Genomic DNA, 16,700 nt, shown 5'->3' on the forward strand with positions numbered 1-16,700 from the left:
TTCTATTAGCTGGACTACATATTTGCATTTCTATTGGTCCAGGTGGCGAATAATTGGCCCATCATCTTAGGAAGGTCCCTCTCTTTTTCTGTGAGAAAAGGATACTAGCAGAGTCACAAATGGATCTATTTAAGGTCATCTGTCCCCGTAGGTGCAAGTGAAGACACCATTGGTTATAATTCCCTTTGATCTCATTTCCCCTAGATTGGAATTTGCCCTAGATTTTCATCATTAGGGTCTAGTGAGAAATAGTGTATCTAGCAACCAGTGAGCTTGAAGGCTATTGTTTAGGATAATCAAAGATTGGTGTTACAATAATTATACTTTGATCTAAGTTTAGTAAAAGGAGAATAAAAGAAAAAGGGTCATTATGGATAGGCAACATCCAGGGTCTCTAGAAAATGAGAAATGATTATAAGTAAGCAGATAAAAAACAAAATAGGAATTAGGCAGAGGTTTTTATCCAGAATCTTGTACAGAAACTGTCCACTATCTGGATTATTCTAAAAATTGGGTCTTGGATCATCTTCTACTATGAAGATCAACTGCTTCTAGAGAATCTCTGAGAATCTTCAGTTGAGGTCCCCTACTAGGTCAGGCTTCCACTTTTGTTGATTCTGGATTACTTCTTTAGTTGTGAAATGTGAATCCAAGTATTTACTCCAGAGAGTTTTACTTCTGTATCTGTTGCTGACAGTATCTGATAGAATCCCTTCCAATTAGGTTGAAGAGCAGTTTTTCCCTGATACATCTTCTGATAGATAAAGCCTCATAGTTGAAAATCATGAAGAGGCTATTTAAGAAGACTGTTTGAATGCACCCTTAACCTGTAATATTTTGTGATGTCTGTGTGCATGAGGATAGTATCATACGTAAAATCTTTAAACACATGGGCCTTCCAGTTACCAGTTCATAGGGAAGCAAACAATATGTCCCTGACGGAGCAGACCGTACTGCATCAAGGGTGGGTAGGAGTACCCTTGACCAAAAGAGGTCAAGGGTTTCTGAAAGTTTTGTTAGTTTTATTTCAAGGGTATCATTATTCTTTCTACCTTTTCAGAAGTATATAGATGGTAAGAGCGACATGGTTTCTGAGTAAGGGGTAATACTTTACAGAGTTCTTTTATTGTATTTCTTGTGAAAAGTGTGCCTGGGTCACTTGATAAAAATTTATATTCCCAAGGCTGGAAACACAAAGTTGAGCACATTTTTAGCAACTGTAAAGATCATAGCTTTTTGACAAAACAATGTTTCGACCCATCCTGAAATTATACAGGCATACAATAGCTAAATCATATTGAAATCTCATAGAAAGTGAAAGCTATTTAAAATCCATCAGAAGGGCCCTGGAAGCTTTAGTTTCTGGCCATGACTCACATTTACAGCTTTTCTAGAATTATGCTGGTGATAAGTCCACATGACTTAAATATTACTTCAGCTATCTTTTTAAAGTTAGCCCAGCCATGTTAATTTAAGATAATAACCAATTTATCTGTCCCATGATGAGTAGTTTCATGGAGAAATTTAGCTAATATCCATTTGAAACCACGTAGTGCCACCAAGCAGCTGTCTTGAGGACACCAGAGATTATCTAGTGAAGCTAGAACCATATTTTTCCCTTTTATTTTTTTCAAAATGAAGGGCTAAATGTTGACATTTTACAATGGTCTCTTTGAATTCCTTTAAGGATTTATCCTTTGAGTTTAATAGTGTCAAAATCTTTGTTAAGGCCACTTGTTTGGCAAAATGATCTGCTAGAGATTATTTCCTTTAGCTCCCATATTATTTCTGTTTTCATGAACTCCAACTTTTATAATTGTTACCTCTTTTTGAAGAAGGAATGCATGTAAACATCTTGTCCATTTTTGATGGGAGTTCCAACAGAGTTGACCCCTTTGTTTTCAGAGCATCCCAAATTCGTATATTCATGTATATATATACTCTGTGGTCTTTGTCTAGTTGACAAGCTCAAGTAAGTGCAATAATTCTGCCATCTGGGCTGATTTTACTTCGCGTAGAGGATTGTATTCCAAAGGCAAGCTTAAATTGGTAAGACATTTTCTACTCCAGTTTGAAGTTTTGAGGTATGATCTATCAACAAATAATATTAAGCCAGACTTTTCAATGGGAGTCCTCAAAAAGACTGAATGGAATATAGTAAGTTCCCTGAGCTAAGAAAATTGTGAAGTTCTCTTCTTCTGGTAGGGGCAGGAGAGGGCAGATCAGTCATGTCTCAGTGGTGAACAGTACTGTGAGGAAGAGACACAAACAAAATCTCATGGAGGCTAATTAGCTATAGCTGAAAGGTGCTGTGTTTTCAGACAGTAGTAATGTCTGTGTTGTATGAGGAACCATAAGATCAAGAGAGAAGTCTATATAACTACTTCAGCAAAAGCACCAAATTTTGAAGTGGTGGTTATTGCTCTAAAACAAGGGGAATACGCCTTTTCAACCAGGTCAAAGTGATGAGTTTTCATGACTCCCATGAAATTGAGTTAAAACTGTGGGCTTGCCAAATTGCTCATGTGCAAGTAGATGAAAAAATGTTAGCTGGGATTGCCTGAGGAAGGAGACAAATAGACTCCTGTGACAAGCCTTCTTCAGATAATGGAAAGCCTGTTTATGACTTAAACTGAAAGTTGTCACAATCTCAGGAAAATTTGACACTTGTTTACAATATCCATTTAAACCCAAAATACTCTTGATTGTTTTGGGAGGGGTGTCAGATGTTCAGATAGTCCTATAGCCTTATCAGGAGAGAGTGATTTGCCTACTTATATAGGTTATAACCTCAAATGATGGATTATGTTTTGGCAAAATTGTAATTTATCTTTTGAAACTTTATGTCCGTCTTTTGCTAAGACTGAGAACAAATAAATACAATCCTTTTTACAGGAGTCCTTGTGCTATGAATAGAGCAGGGGATCATGTACATATTCCATCAGGACTGAATTACCAGGGAAACTTAGATCTTTTAGTCTTGATTGAGAACCTGGGAAAAGTAGGCACGGGCTTTGGTGAACCTTGGGCATGACTATTCAGGTATATTGTCCTCCCCATGTGAAAACAAAAAGGAAAGGTTAAGAGTGAAAACAGAGAAGCCTTCAGACATGCTCTTATTGGAAGCTGTTGGATAGGAAAGTTGTGAAGGCAAGTTAATTAGAAGCAAATGAACTTATATAATTAATTTGGAAGACATATAGTCTTGTCTTTGGTTGGCTCTGAGTTGGAAGCAAAGGCAATAATTGAGAAACTGGCAGTCATTGACTGAGTCCTGACCATGTGAGGCTAATTGCTATAGAGATTTTAGGTTGGTTTCTTTGACCAGTTACAGAAAGGTGACAGACCCATGTTCTGTAGGCATAGATGGTCTGCCCACTGTCCAAAACAAACTCAGTCTCTTACCATTTTTCTTCTGTAAATCTTCTCATGTAATTTGTCTCCAACTACATCTAGAAATGATTTGAAAAATAATTGAAGCATGAGGTAATATTTTTGTAAAGTGGAAATATAATGTTTTGCTTAACTATTGGCAGATACCTGAAAATATGGACTTTTCTTATTAATTCCATTAGGGCTAATTTTTTCTCTGCAATTGCTTATGTTGTTACAGAGGATCTCGATGATTTAAGAATGGAGGGAGTAACTACCCTTGTACCTTCTGGGAGCAAATTTAACCAAGGTCGTGCTACTCACCCTGCCGAACCTCAGGCCAAGGTCACGTTGAACATCTGTTCAAGGTGTGCCAGGTAAAACAAATAATAGGTATGGTATATAAAAATATGATCTTAATTTTTAAAATCTAAGATTTTGATGCAAAGGGTGTACTCCTCTATGTTAAGAAAATCATTTACTTCAAATTACCTTTTGTAACATTGGCAAGGGAGTTAGTCGCGCAGTGTATCCTTGTGTTCAATGCCACTCAGACCAACAATGAATCAAAGAGTTTAGCTTGCCCTCACTTCACAGTTTGAGAAATTTTAACTCTTTCTGTCTCTGAATTTCATTTGCTGCCTTCCCTTCTGTTCCCTTTCAAAGGCAGACTCTAAGGGCTTTAAGGGTTCAAAGCCACTTTTAAAGCACCCGCGTAAAAACGAGTTTGCCCAGGTATCCTTTAAGATCTGATATTATTGGCCTCTTAACCTGCTCCTCATCTTGTTCACCTCCTGGAAAGAATTTAATCAGCTTGACACTTTTCAGTTTTGGCAGCTGGAAGCAATCTTTGCATAGACTGTATGTGGCCAAAGAAGTAGCTTAAGTTACTGCCAAGTCAGCTCCCAGTGCTGGTCTAGCAGAAACTCACCAAATAGCTAGAATTCATTCTTTTGTAGGAACTAAATCTCATTTGCAAAGAGGCTTTTAAGCCTGTTTAAATGATAAAACAAGCCTTCTAACCCTTATGTAAATGGTGCAGATTAGCAAGAACAATGCACTGGCTGGCCAGTCTTATCTCCTTTTCTTTATGTCTAGCTGTTCTATTGTACTGTTTGAGAGGGGATTAGCTGCTGGGAAATGGGGGGCGGGGAGTGTAGGAAAATCAAATCAGATTTTTGTAGTTTTTCCTCCTTCCTTTTACCCTTTTGAAATTTTTATTTTAATTGTCACAGGCTTAGAAAAATAGAAAGGCAGGGATGTTATTTGAGACCATTAGGAAAAATGCCATAGCACAGTGGAAACATCAATGGAAGTAATATTTGGGTGAACTGACTTTGATTAGGGCTGTGAAGAAAACTTCTAATATTTATGTGATGGTATGTAGGCATCTTGAGTGTACAGGTCACCTATGGGAAAGTTGTTTTGTATTTTTTTAAAAAAAGCCTTTATAGTATTGTTAAATAACAAAAATTCAGCTGGATAAATTTTGAAGATGGAATTGGCTTTATCAAACAATTCCTGAATGAAGCAGTATCCAAACTGAAAAGAGTTCCACTGAGCAACAGGAAAGAAAAGGTTTTTAAAGGTAAAAAGGCAGGGGAATGAGGGGGAATTGTTAGCAAAGAATCCATTGTTTTAGGCGATGTGGCCTGGCCCTCCTAGGTGGAAAGGAAGGGCTCTATCAGTAAACTTCCTCATGCTGACCAGGAAATCCCCATGTTGACTGGTTAAAGGTTACACACTCCTGGAGAGTTGAAACTGCAGTTAGGTTAGGTATTAAGTCTTGGTTTACTGACTTGGGGGCTTAACTTAAATGGCTCCATTATGGCCCTGTGGTTTCTTTTTAACTGTATATTTGTTCATTTATACTTTGACTTGAGAGGGATTAGTATTTGGTCCTTCATATCATTCGTAGAAGATTGTTTTTTTCAAAAGCTTATGAAAATGATACCTTTCTAAACTATTGAGAATTTGAATTGAGAAAAGACCAAGCACATACCTAACCCTAAATTACCCACCATTCAGCTTGCCAATAATAGAGTTAGGCTATAAGTCACAACCTGCGTTTAAAGTTGAGCCCTTAACTAATTTATTAAAGAGATTCGATTGAATAAATAATCAGTTATATTATTGCTTTCTCACTATGTACTACATACATATGTACTATTTTAAGCACGTTAAATATATAAATTTATTTAATTCTCAATTAACACTGGGAATTAATTACTATTGTAATGTTAGGTTATGTTATTGCGAAGCACCAAGCTATTGTTTGAGGGCAAAGACGGAAGCCTCAAATAGTTAAAAACAATGAGATAGGAAGAGATTTGGGTGTTAAAAATGATGGGAGCTCATGACTCTTTTGATGGAGAAGAGGCAATGTTGTACTTTCAAAAGCAAGATAAGGATATATTGATTCAGGGAAATGTGGTAAAGAGTATGGAAAGAGACATAAGACTGTTGATTTTAGAGTAGATACCATGGTCAAAATTCAGAGTGGAGGAAAAACTTAATATCGGTTATCAAGAACCTTTAAAAACCCGAGACTTTACCTTATTTGCAATTGTTTTTATCAATGCTGGAAGAAGACAGTTGTCAGAGACAGAGGACTCCGGGTGTTAGCATTTTCACTGGTCCCCAAAGCCACAAATTTCACAGAATGACACAAATAGGATAGAAAGTAATAGTACTCGAGAGGAACCCTGAGTTTAGGAAACCTGAATGTTTTGTAATGGGAAGTTACCATAGCTCTACAGGGAGACTCCATATTTCTCTTCCAAGGCTGTTTGTAGTATAAACATTCCTGAACAGATTGTCTGAAACAAAGGTTGTCAGTGTCTCTGCTCACAAGATAGGTAGTAACTTGAGAGACTCATGGAGAATTATCTCCAGGTACTACTTAGAGTGGATTACTTTTGTAATGCATTGATATGGTAATCAAATTCCTCCATAATTATTTTTCAAACATAAATTTATATTGTTGGCTCACCTCTCCTTGTTGCAAGTAAGACTTTTAAGACTGTGAGAATTATGCTTTTTAAGCCAGGGCTGAGCAATTACCTGAGGCAGAAGTCATTAACTGGAGGACTGTGGGCAGTGTTCATTTGTATTGTGTATCTCCATAATATTTAGAAACACGATTGGATTAGTTGCCAATATTACATAAAATATTGGGATTTCTGTCTTCTTGTAAAAATCTGTACAGGTGATAATACCAGGCCCACATTCTCAGATGATTACATAGTAGCGGCTTCCCCAGCCAGACGCTTAGACTCCACAGTGGTGCTCCATTTCATCTTGGATTGTCTGTCCAGCTTCACTCATCTACACTAGCTGCCTAAGTCTGCAGGCCTTTGTAACCTCTCATTTGTAGAAACGTATTTGCAGAAATGATAAACAATGAATCAGGACTGGAAGAATGCCGACTGAGGTTCCTAGCCTGGCCACAGGAGAAGATTCTGGTGCCCAGAAGAGACAGCTGATACTACAAGGCTATGCACAGGAGTTTATGATAGGCAGGTAGTAGTTTTGGAGTCACCAGGTGATCCCTCAGAACTCAGAGTGAGTCAGTAAGAAATCCAGTGCTGTAGACTAGACCAACATGGAGAAAATGATTGCTTCATTTAGACAACTGTGCCCATTCTCATTGTTCTTCTTGAGTGGGCACTGGTACCCAGCCTAGAAGATAATAAGGGATAATGGGGGCTTTATGGAGGAAGCCTGGACATTAGATTTTGGGCCTTTTGGGATCAGGATTTAATTCCAAATCTCACTGGATTGGAGACAGTCTGGTGATAATGGATAAGAAAGGTTTGGATAATTAATGTTCAGTTGTAGCACATAATTACCGATACTTTTCAAGGCTTTACAGCAAAGATAAAATAGATAGACAACCTCCTTCAAAGTCTGGCAAAGGGATCTAACATACGTACCCTAAGTTACCTAGTGTGTCATCTTGGGAAAAATTATGCAAATATTCAGTAAATCTGGTCTCCTCTGTGAAATGGAGTTCTCGAAATCCTGGAGATAACCTCTAATGACAATTAAGAGGTCTGGACAGGATAATGTATGCAAAGGCAGCTAGCAAATTGTTCACAGTACAAGGATCTCAAGGAACAGAGGGTTTCCTCTTCTCTTTCTCTCACTCACTGGGATAATTACCATGTAAATACTTAAACAGTTCAAATTGCTTTGAGTTTTTTCCCATCTTCTTGAGAGGGTTGGATTAAAGTGCTCAGGTATTGAAGAAAAAAGAGCCTCATTTTTCTGATGTTCAGGAATTTTCTCCTGCCTTAGGCTTATAGCTAGCTAGGGAAAAAAGTACATCCATCTTCCAGGATTTCTGTATCTAATAAGAGTGTAAGGTGCAATATTTTTGTTGGTTATTAGTTTGTTGTTTCTTCAAGTTTTAAGATCAAGAAATCACTTTTTTCCATAGAATTGGAGAGGTATAATGCAATAGGTGAACTTAATGGTTTTGTTGTTATCTCGAAGTAACACCATAGCTGTAAGATACTGTCAATAAGCTCAGGACAGCGTCAGTGAGACTCAAGTGATGGTCAGAGTTTCTGCAAAGAGCCCATCAATGAGCAAGTTGGTGGTAAGAGGTTGAGTCTACTCTTTAGATTGCCATTTTTCTCAGTCTTTTTTTTCAGATATGACACCACTTGTGAGCTACTTAGGGGGTTACAGTATCTAGGAGTGAGTTTGCATATATGTCCAGAACGTTATTGCCCTTATCAAGTTGAGGGCATTCAGCCAATGGCCACAGAGCACTTCTCATTCAGAAACTGATTGGAAGACATCATCTGGAATAAGACATACATTCTACTGGAATGATTGAGGGGTATAAAATACAGGTGACCACTGGAGGGACTTCCACTTTCCAAGACATCAGGAGAAGAGGAATTCACAGTAAATTGCTCTGTAAAGTTTTATGTGGGACAAAGTGACTAAAATATCAATAATTTCAAAAGTTTATTGATTTAGCCTATTTACAAGAAATAAGATTATAGAATTTCTTTTTTCATAAATATTTCACTCATGGTTGGGAAAGTGCAGATAAAACAAAGCTGTGTTTCCAAGCTGGAAAATTATTCTGGAGTAGTGTTATTCCTATAGGTCTGAATGGCCTTAGTCTGATGTGGGCATTGCTGCAATTGTGTGATTTAAACAAAGAGATGACATCATCCAGCAAGTGGGAAAATGTTGGCTAGTAGATATCTGACCACCAAGATACATTAAGATTCTAACCCAAAACATCTCATTTTCCCCCTCAGATCATAAAGTAAAGAAGTTATAAAAGCAACAATTTTAAGTAAAGAATTTTCTGTGTAGGATGTTGTAGTGTCCTTATAACTGCTGATTTTACTCCTTACAAAATAGATTTTTAATGTATTCATTGTCTTGGTTTGACTTTTGGAAGATTCTACCAATATAACTACAAATCCTTGAATGGTATGGGCAAAACAAGTTTCATTTGTTGTCTGGGAATCACACTAAGTAGTATCAACTAAAAAGCAAAGTGTCAGTAGGTCAATAATGCAAATAATCAGCAACACTTCTGCAGTTTTAAAAAACAGTGGTTTGCCAGATTTTGAGTTTCAAATTAAATTTTTAAATTCAATGTCTTGAATTTCTGTTGTAAGATAACAGTTAAGATACCGACAGCAAGTAGACAAATGTGGATACCAAGGCACCAGATGACTATTTCAGTGAAGTTTATAAGACATTTTCCTGGAAAGACCACCCATTAATTCTGTCTACCCACTGCCATTCTGAGGAGTTAAATCTTGTTTTCTTGGACTCCTGCCAGGGCATTCCGGGTGGTAAAATGCTATTTGTTTTTGATGGTGCAAGTGTTTGCATTCATTCATGCTTAACATCAATAGTGCACACACAAAAAGAACTGAAAGCCATTTCAAAAGAAATTGGATTCAAGAGAACATACAGTGACACCGGCTCAGAAACCACAGCATGAGAATGCTGGGGGAAATTTGTTTCCAAATAGCCTGCTGATTTTTAACTGATCTGCTTCATGTCACTGCACCAAAACTTGTTCATCATTTTTCCTACACATCATGACATTAAAATGCTGTTTGGTTGTGTGTTGACTTGATAAGGCAGAAGGAGATCGTCCTTGGTGATGGCACACTGCAGTAAAGATGAAGGGGAAAGCTTGTTAAGTGTGAACGAATATCCAACTGTCTCTATTAGGATTTCCTGGCTGACTTGAGGAAACCCGCATAATTAATCATACATTATATTCTGTTTCACTTGCCTGGGCATTTTTTCTTTTTTTCCCAACTATTTTTAGAAGGCTTAAATTCATCGTTTCCATTGGAAGGAAAGGTGAGCAGAACTGACATAAAGAAAAATGGGTAAGGGCCATAAAGAAAAATGCTATCACTTGGTTAAAGTTAAAAATTTTTCATAAAAATTATAATTTCATAAAAATATGAAATTATACATCATATTTATATACAGCTTTAGCTTTACATTAAATTTAATGCAGAAATCTAAACTCACATGGAATCAAATGACATTGCCCAAATCCCCAGTATTACATTCAGCCATAACTATTACCAGTTACGACAAAGTGAAACACATAATAGCTTTCTTAAAATGAAAGTAAACCAACAAATCACTCAATTTCATTATCAAATAATATTTTCCTATTGCAAATTAAAAGGCATTTAAATTCCTTGATTTTAACTATATAGAGGGAGGAAAAAAAGAAAACTCCACAACGACAGCAATAAGATTTAAAACTCATTGTTAATCTGCTATGAAGGAGAAAGATATTCATTCTACTCGTATTTTCTAGAATTTTGGCTTTGGCAGGTTAGACCCTTAAACTTTAGTTAGACCCAGGGCAGGTTATAATTCTTTGCCTGTGACTTTTTTCTTATTAACCTAAAGTTAAATTGTTCTTTTGTAGCTTAAAACTGCTAAGGGGAAAATAGAGTTATAGGTTTGAAAAATTTAACTCAGATGGGGTCATGTCAAAGGGTCCTGTGTCCAGTGTCTCCCAGCTTCCTGAGACCCCCTCAGGCATTGCAACTTAGGCACTGCAAAGCCAGCCTGAGAAACTGTAGAACTCCAGCTATGTTTAGCAGTGCTAAATCCCCATGCATCCGCTGTGACTGTTCATTTCTATAAACCCACAAAGGCTGTGACTTATTGCTGGGGGCAGCTGGACAACAGTGAGAGGAAGTTAGAGGAATTCATGTTGGGCACATTCTATAAGGAAGCTCTTTCTCTGGAAATAGCACCCAAGGTAAGTGCACACAAGCAAAACACTCTTGTGGACCTACTTCTTTCCACTCTTAACATCCTGATGCCCAAAGTGTGTACCATTTGACCCCAGTATCAAGAGCTGATGAGAGGAGAAGATGGAAACGATTCTAGTGACTTAAAATCCCATAGCATCCTCTCTGAACAAGTGTGTCCAGAAAAACTAAATCTAAAACCGTTAGCCTTTTGGCAAGAACAATTCCTCAAAACGTTGAGGACATTGGAAGCCACACCGATAGTCCGTTATATAAGAATTCAAATTATTTCACCCAGTTTCCCCAGCGCTTAATGAGTTTACAGATGCCACTGTTGGTGTTCAGTTGTTTATTCATGGAGTAATTGTGAGGTTTAAAGGGGCTGAAGAATTAGCCTCAATGAATCGCTTGCTTGGAAGAGCTACAGGTACTTTGTGGAAAATATTTGAATCTCTCATATGTTATTGAACTAGTAGTGTCAGTGATGAATTTTCACTTCCTGTTGTGGGCTTAACCATCATCAGTTGCCTGAATTTTTGTCAAAACAGAAGCTGAATATTCCGACTTGCTCTACCACACATTGGTTTGATGACCTGTTAGTGGTAAAGTTTTCTTGCAATTTTTTTGAGCTAAAGGCTAAGATTAAAGGTTTTCTGAATGAGAAGAATCACCTTCAACCACTCTTATTGGACACTGAATAGTTTTGGAAATTAGCTTTTCCTTCAGACTTGATAACGTTTCCTCAAGAATTCAACCGAACATTACAAGGCAAAGCAGTGCTTATATGAAAACCTTATATTTTGTAAAGTCATTTTGATGACAACTAATGTAGTTTGAATTTAATCACATCAAACTATTTTATATGCTTGCGTTTTATAGGCTCGTGAATTAATATTAGCATTTGGTAGTATCTATCTGTGCAAAAAGACATTTTGAAAGGTGAAATACATAAGATCTCATTACAGAATCAGCATTAACAGGTGAAAAGTTGCTATCGATTTTGATGAAGGGGGAGCTCAATTTTGGGAAATTTTATCCTCTCCCCCCTCTAACAATTCATTCTCATTAATAGATCTGTATTACAAAAGACTGTAATTGGTTATTATATTTTGAATTTAAGCACTAAAAACTTGTGGGAAAATTAGCATCATTTTTATTTACAGATATTCAGGTATTCACCCTGTGGCTCAGAGTCAACATGCTGTATTCAAACACACTGTTTTAATTCACTTATCAGATTTCATGGTTATCACCTTTTATGTTTTAATTGTTTCTTGTAAAGGCACCTTTCCAAACAGATAATCCTTGACACACTCAGATCTCTGTAATTGTTTTCAATAAGATAGCATTATAATTAATTTGTAACACAGGAATCAGTCCCTTGATACAGTATGAGGATGTGGATGTGGTCTTTTACTCTTATGAGCATTTTAGAGTTTTCTGAGGATTCTTCTCCAAGTTTTCTGTTTCTTCCCTCTTGAAGTCTTTAATGAGTTTCTGCAACTTCTACTGGGTATTGGTGAGGATGATTCTTAAATTTTTTTAAATGATTATTTATTTTTGAGACAGAGAGACAGAAAATTACTAGGCGAGGGGCAGAGAGAGGGAGACACAGAATCTGAAGCAGGCTCCAGGCTCTGAGCTGTCAGCACAGGGCAGGATGCAGGCCTCGAACTCACGGACTGTGAGATCATGACCTGAGCCAAAGTCAGATGCTCAACCGACTGAGGCACACAGGTGCCTGAGGATGATTCTTAAAGAGCTTTGTTTTTCTTCTTACAGCTTTTCTTCTTACAGCTTTGTTTTTCTTCTTACAGCTTTATCTCTTTCTGAGATAGGATGTGGATATTTCAGGACATCCTTGTCCTGGGTTAAACCAAGGAGGTCAAATAAATTAAAGACAAATAAAGGAAAAGAAAGAAAAGGACTTGGATTCTCTCCTCACCCTAGAATTGAGGAATACATCTAGAAACCTCAGTAGCCTAAGGACAAGAATAGTAAATTTCTGTTTCTGTTTGCTTGTTTACTTGTTTTTTTTCCCTCGTGAGAGGAATAACACAGGTAATAGAAAGTCAAAGAGGCACACAGGTTCAGTTTATGATTTCTGCCTGAAACAACAACAAAGTCTTTTTGATCGGAAAACTTCCCTAGTACGAATCATAGCCAAACCTTCCTGAAAATGGAAGAAAATAAGGAAGAAAATATAAAAATAAGAACTTGTCCATGTCCTATAGGCTGCCTGTTCTCTTCCTAGTGTGTGCATTGCTCAAATCCTACCTGGAGCATGACAATTTCTTATATATATATATAGATATATGACATATATCTATCTATCTATCTATATATATATATATACATATATATATATATATGTATATATATATATATATATATGACTGTGAACTCAGTATCAGTATCTTGAAATATGGCTTATGTCATTTCATCAAGATCTGCAGGCAGGAGTAACTGAGAGAATGTTCTCACCCAGTTTCCGGTGTGAAGATCTTGAGCAAATGAGACATATGTCTACATTTCCTAGTCTTAGGGCGGTAGCAGTAGAGATGGTGAGAAATTTTCAGAATTAGAAATCCTTTGAAAATAGAGCTGACAGAATTTGCCGTTAGACTTAAATGATGTGTAAAGGGATAAAGGGAAGAATCACTGATGACCACGTATTTGCCCATTACTGGAATATGGTGTACCATTGGTGAGATAGAGAAGATAGGAGGAGCTTGTTGAGGATGGTGAGGAATTAGAAGTTTTTGCACATGTTAAATTTGAGGTTCTTATTGTACATATGCGGTTAAAATCTCTCTCGGCAACAGAATGGACAGTTAATGAGTGAAAGGTTATATTCTCTTTCAGCAGTATGAAAGAAATGAAAGAGTTTGCCATGTCTTTCCAGTACAGGCTTTGTGATGGATTGTCACTGGCATTGGGATTAATCAGCTGCCTTTATCAGAAGTCACCTCATGTCTCACAACTCTTCACCTATCCCAGCATGGCTGGTTCAGGACCTACCATAATCTGCTTGACTTGCATATCCTTTTTTTTTTTTTTTTAAGTTTATTTATTTACTTTGAGAGAGAGAGAGAGAGCACATGCATAAGCAGGGGAGGGGCAGAGAGAGAGAGAGAGAGAGAGAGAATCCCAAGCAGGCTCCACATTGTCAGTGCAGAGCCTGACTAGGAGCTCCATCTCATGAACCTTGAGATCATGATCTGAGCTGAAATCAAGAGTTGGATGCTTAACTGACTGAGCCACCCAGGTGTCCTGCATTTCCTTTTTTTAAAAAGCATTTATCATTCTTTCAGTCTTATTAGAGTAATAAGTCTATGAGAGTAGGGACCAAGTCTGTCTTAGATAACTGATATAGCCCCAATATCTTAAATAATTCTTGATCCACATGAGATAGTCAATAAATACACGGATGAACAGAAGATTAGAGGAATACCAACTGAATCTCTATTTCTTTCTCTCTGTGTCTCTTTCCATTTGTATTTCCATCTCTATCTCTAGATTCATCTTTCTTTCTCCCTAGCAACATCTCTGTGTTTACCCCCCAGATTCTACAATCTGTTGGGCAGACCAATGTAGATGGTCCTGGTACCTGGATGCCCCATGTTTAAAATATCCTTAGAGCTTATGATCTTTCTCTCTCAGAGTTCATATTATAGTCTTTAAAAAGACATTGGTAACTTCTCCCCAAGTAATGTGCTTACCAGAGATTAGTCATTGAATTGGGGTAATGAGATCAATAATTAACTTCTGGTCACGGGCTCACCTGTATGTTAGGGGAAGAGACATCACTTATTTGAAAATTTCAACAGTGTCATGAGAAGTCGTGGAGAAGCATTTACCAAAAGAAAGAGATTTAGCACAAAATAATAGCATGACCATCACATTAAAATAAAATCAATAAAATGTTCTATTTATAGAGAGCTTTAAATTATAGAAAGTATTTTGAAAAGCATGAATTCATTTAAAGACAATCCTCATAATTTTTATATCAACTGTACAAGTGATGAAACTTGATCAAGAGAATTTGAGTAACTTCTCACACAGCTAATAAATGTCTTTGGTGGGCATGAACCCAGGGCTTTCGAATCAATATTCAATATTCTTTCAGCTATAGTACACTGCTTCTGTAAAACACTCTGAAACTCAGTATCATTCCTAATCTTCCATTTTCTACCTTGGGATTAATAATAGCCCTTTGTGATTTTCTTGCCACTAACATTGTATCACCTGGGACCTTCTTTAAAGTTCCCTTTGCATCCAACACACTTGAGTTGCTATCCATAGCTACCTTGGTAATGCTTTCCTTCTTCCTGTCTCAGTGCCCAGTGTCTTTACCTTGACCCAGTCCCTGGAGGCCCTGGATTCTTCTCCCTTCATGGATCCAATCTCTATTCCCAAGTAGTCTTCTCCCCTTCAAATGTGAAAATTCATGTGATGTGACTCTAGATTCTTTCTGTACCAAGTCAGCATGACAAAAGTTTAGCAGTTAAGTCCTGAAAAGTGGAATCTTCTTTTGGAGTTTAGTAATAAGAGTAAAAAGTAGGTATGGGACAACAGCTTGAGGAAATAGTAATTTTATCTCCTTATTTTTTATTTTTTATCTTCTGCCCTAAACCCCAGCTAAACTGGGCTTCTCTCTTTTCCCATAAATGTTCTGTGTGTGTACCCCATATTCTTTCTTCCAAAATAAGGTCACCACATTCTGCATGGAAGACTTCTCCCTTACTCACAACCCACAAACATAGCCAAATACTCTTCTTCCAGCACAGTTCATATTTGCTTCCTTCCTTTTAAAGTTCACTCAGTACTTTTAAATCGAAAACAATTACCTTTGTTATCCTCCTGCTTAATTGTTTTTTAAGTTTATTTTAAAGAGACAGAGAGCACCCAAGTGGGGATGGGCAGAAAATCCCAAGGAGGCTCCACACTGTCAGCACAGAGCCCAAGGTGGGGCTCAAACCCACAAACCGTGAGATCATGACCTGAACCAAAATCCAGAGTCAGATGGTCAGCTAACTGACTGAGCCACCCAAGCACCCACTCCTGCTTACATTTATCTTCACTTCTGCTCTTGGTCACTTTCTCACTAATTGTTATCTACTTTATTCTCCTCTCTTAGAGAAGAAGTTGTGGCAACATATACATTAATTCATCTTATATCCATTTTGAAGTTCCAGCAGTTTACAAGGGATATGTTTGGAATGACTATCATTCCTGTCACATTGCCTACATGCTTAATAAAGGGGAGAGGGTTGGGGCCATGGTTAAGAGCAGAAATAAATAAAAATTTTGTAGTGAAGTCTGAAAGTTGTCGACAGTTTTCCATACTGGGTAGTAGTGAGTATAAATTTCTAATCTGATGGTTTGAAATTGTCTTTGCTGTGTTCTCAAATTTTTTTTAATTTGTTGTTTTTATTCACCTGCTTCCAGCATTTTTTTTCTTTAAGAGGAAGTATGCATTATGTCCACCTTCTCCAGCCCACATACATTTTTTTCCATAATAACAGTATCAAAATACTTTTCTTTGAATCTTAGTAAGTTAGGAGATTTTACCATTTAAAAAAACATCACTTCGTAAAACTCACACTTTTCTTATGATTTACTTTTCTTCTTACTGTAATAAACCACTTAATGGTTTCTTCAGAGACGCCATGAGTAATAAATTTTAGTTTTTGTGTCTGAAATGTCTTAAATACTTCCTTCCCTTTGAATAATGGTTTATCTAATGATTAGTGTTTCATTCCACTTGTGGGTGTTTCTGTATTGTTTCTCTATATAATTATTATTCCTTCATAGGTAATCTTTATCTCCGGAAACTCTCAAATTCTTTTCTTGCTTGATATTCAACTCCCATTTAATGTAAGACCATCAAAATTCATGTTTTCCACCTGAGACTCATGGCTCTCCTATTTTGGTAAGGTGCTCAGCCAACTCTTTCTGTGAATATTTACTCTCCCCTATTCCTTCTTTTCTCTCCTTCAGGCATCCATCTAGAGCTTCTCAATCTACTCTGTACATCTTCTTATGCCTCTT

The 16,700-nt window shown here is 37.1% G+C and overlaps 1 protein-coding gene across 1 annotated transcript in view; it reads left to right on the plus strand.

Moving 5' to 3' along the window:
• The window catches only part of CF2H8orf34 (chromosome F2 C8orf34 homolog), a 408,213-nt gene that overhangs the window by 269,313 nt on the left and 122,200 nt on the right, over positions 1-16,700 (plus strand). Inside the window, 1 exon segment of the mRNA XM_060610698.3 lies at positions 3,614-3,749. Coding sequence (XP_060466681.1) covers positions 3,614-3,749 — 136 coding nt within the window.

Source organism: Panthera onca, chromosome F2, assembly GCF_046562875.1.
Source record: "Panthera onca isolate mPanOnc1 chromosome F2, mPanOnc1 haplotype 2, whole genome shotgun sequence".
Lineage (NCBI taxonomy): Eukaryota > Metazoa > Chordata > Mammalia > Carnivora > Felidae > Panthera > Panthera onca.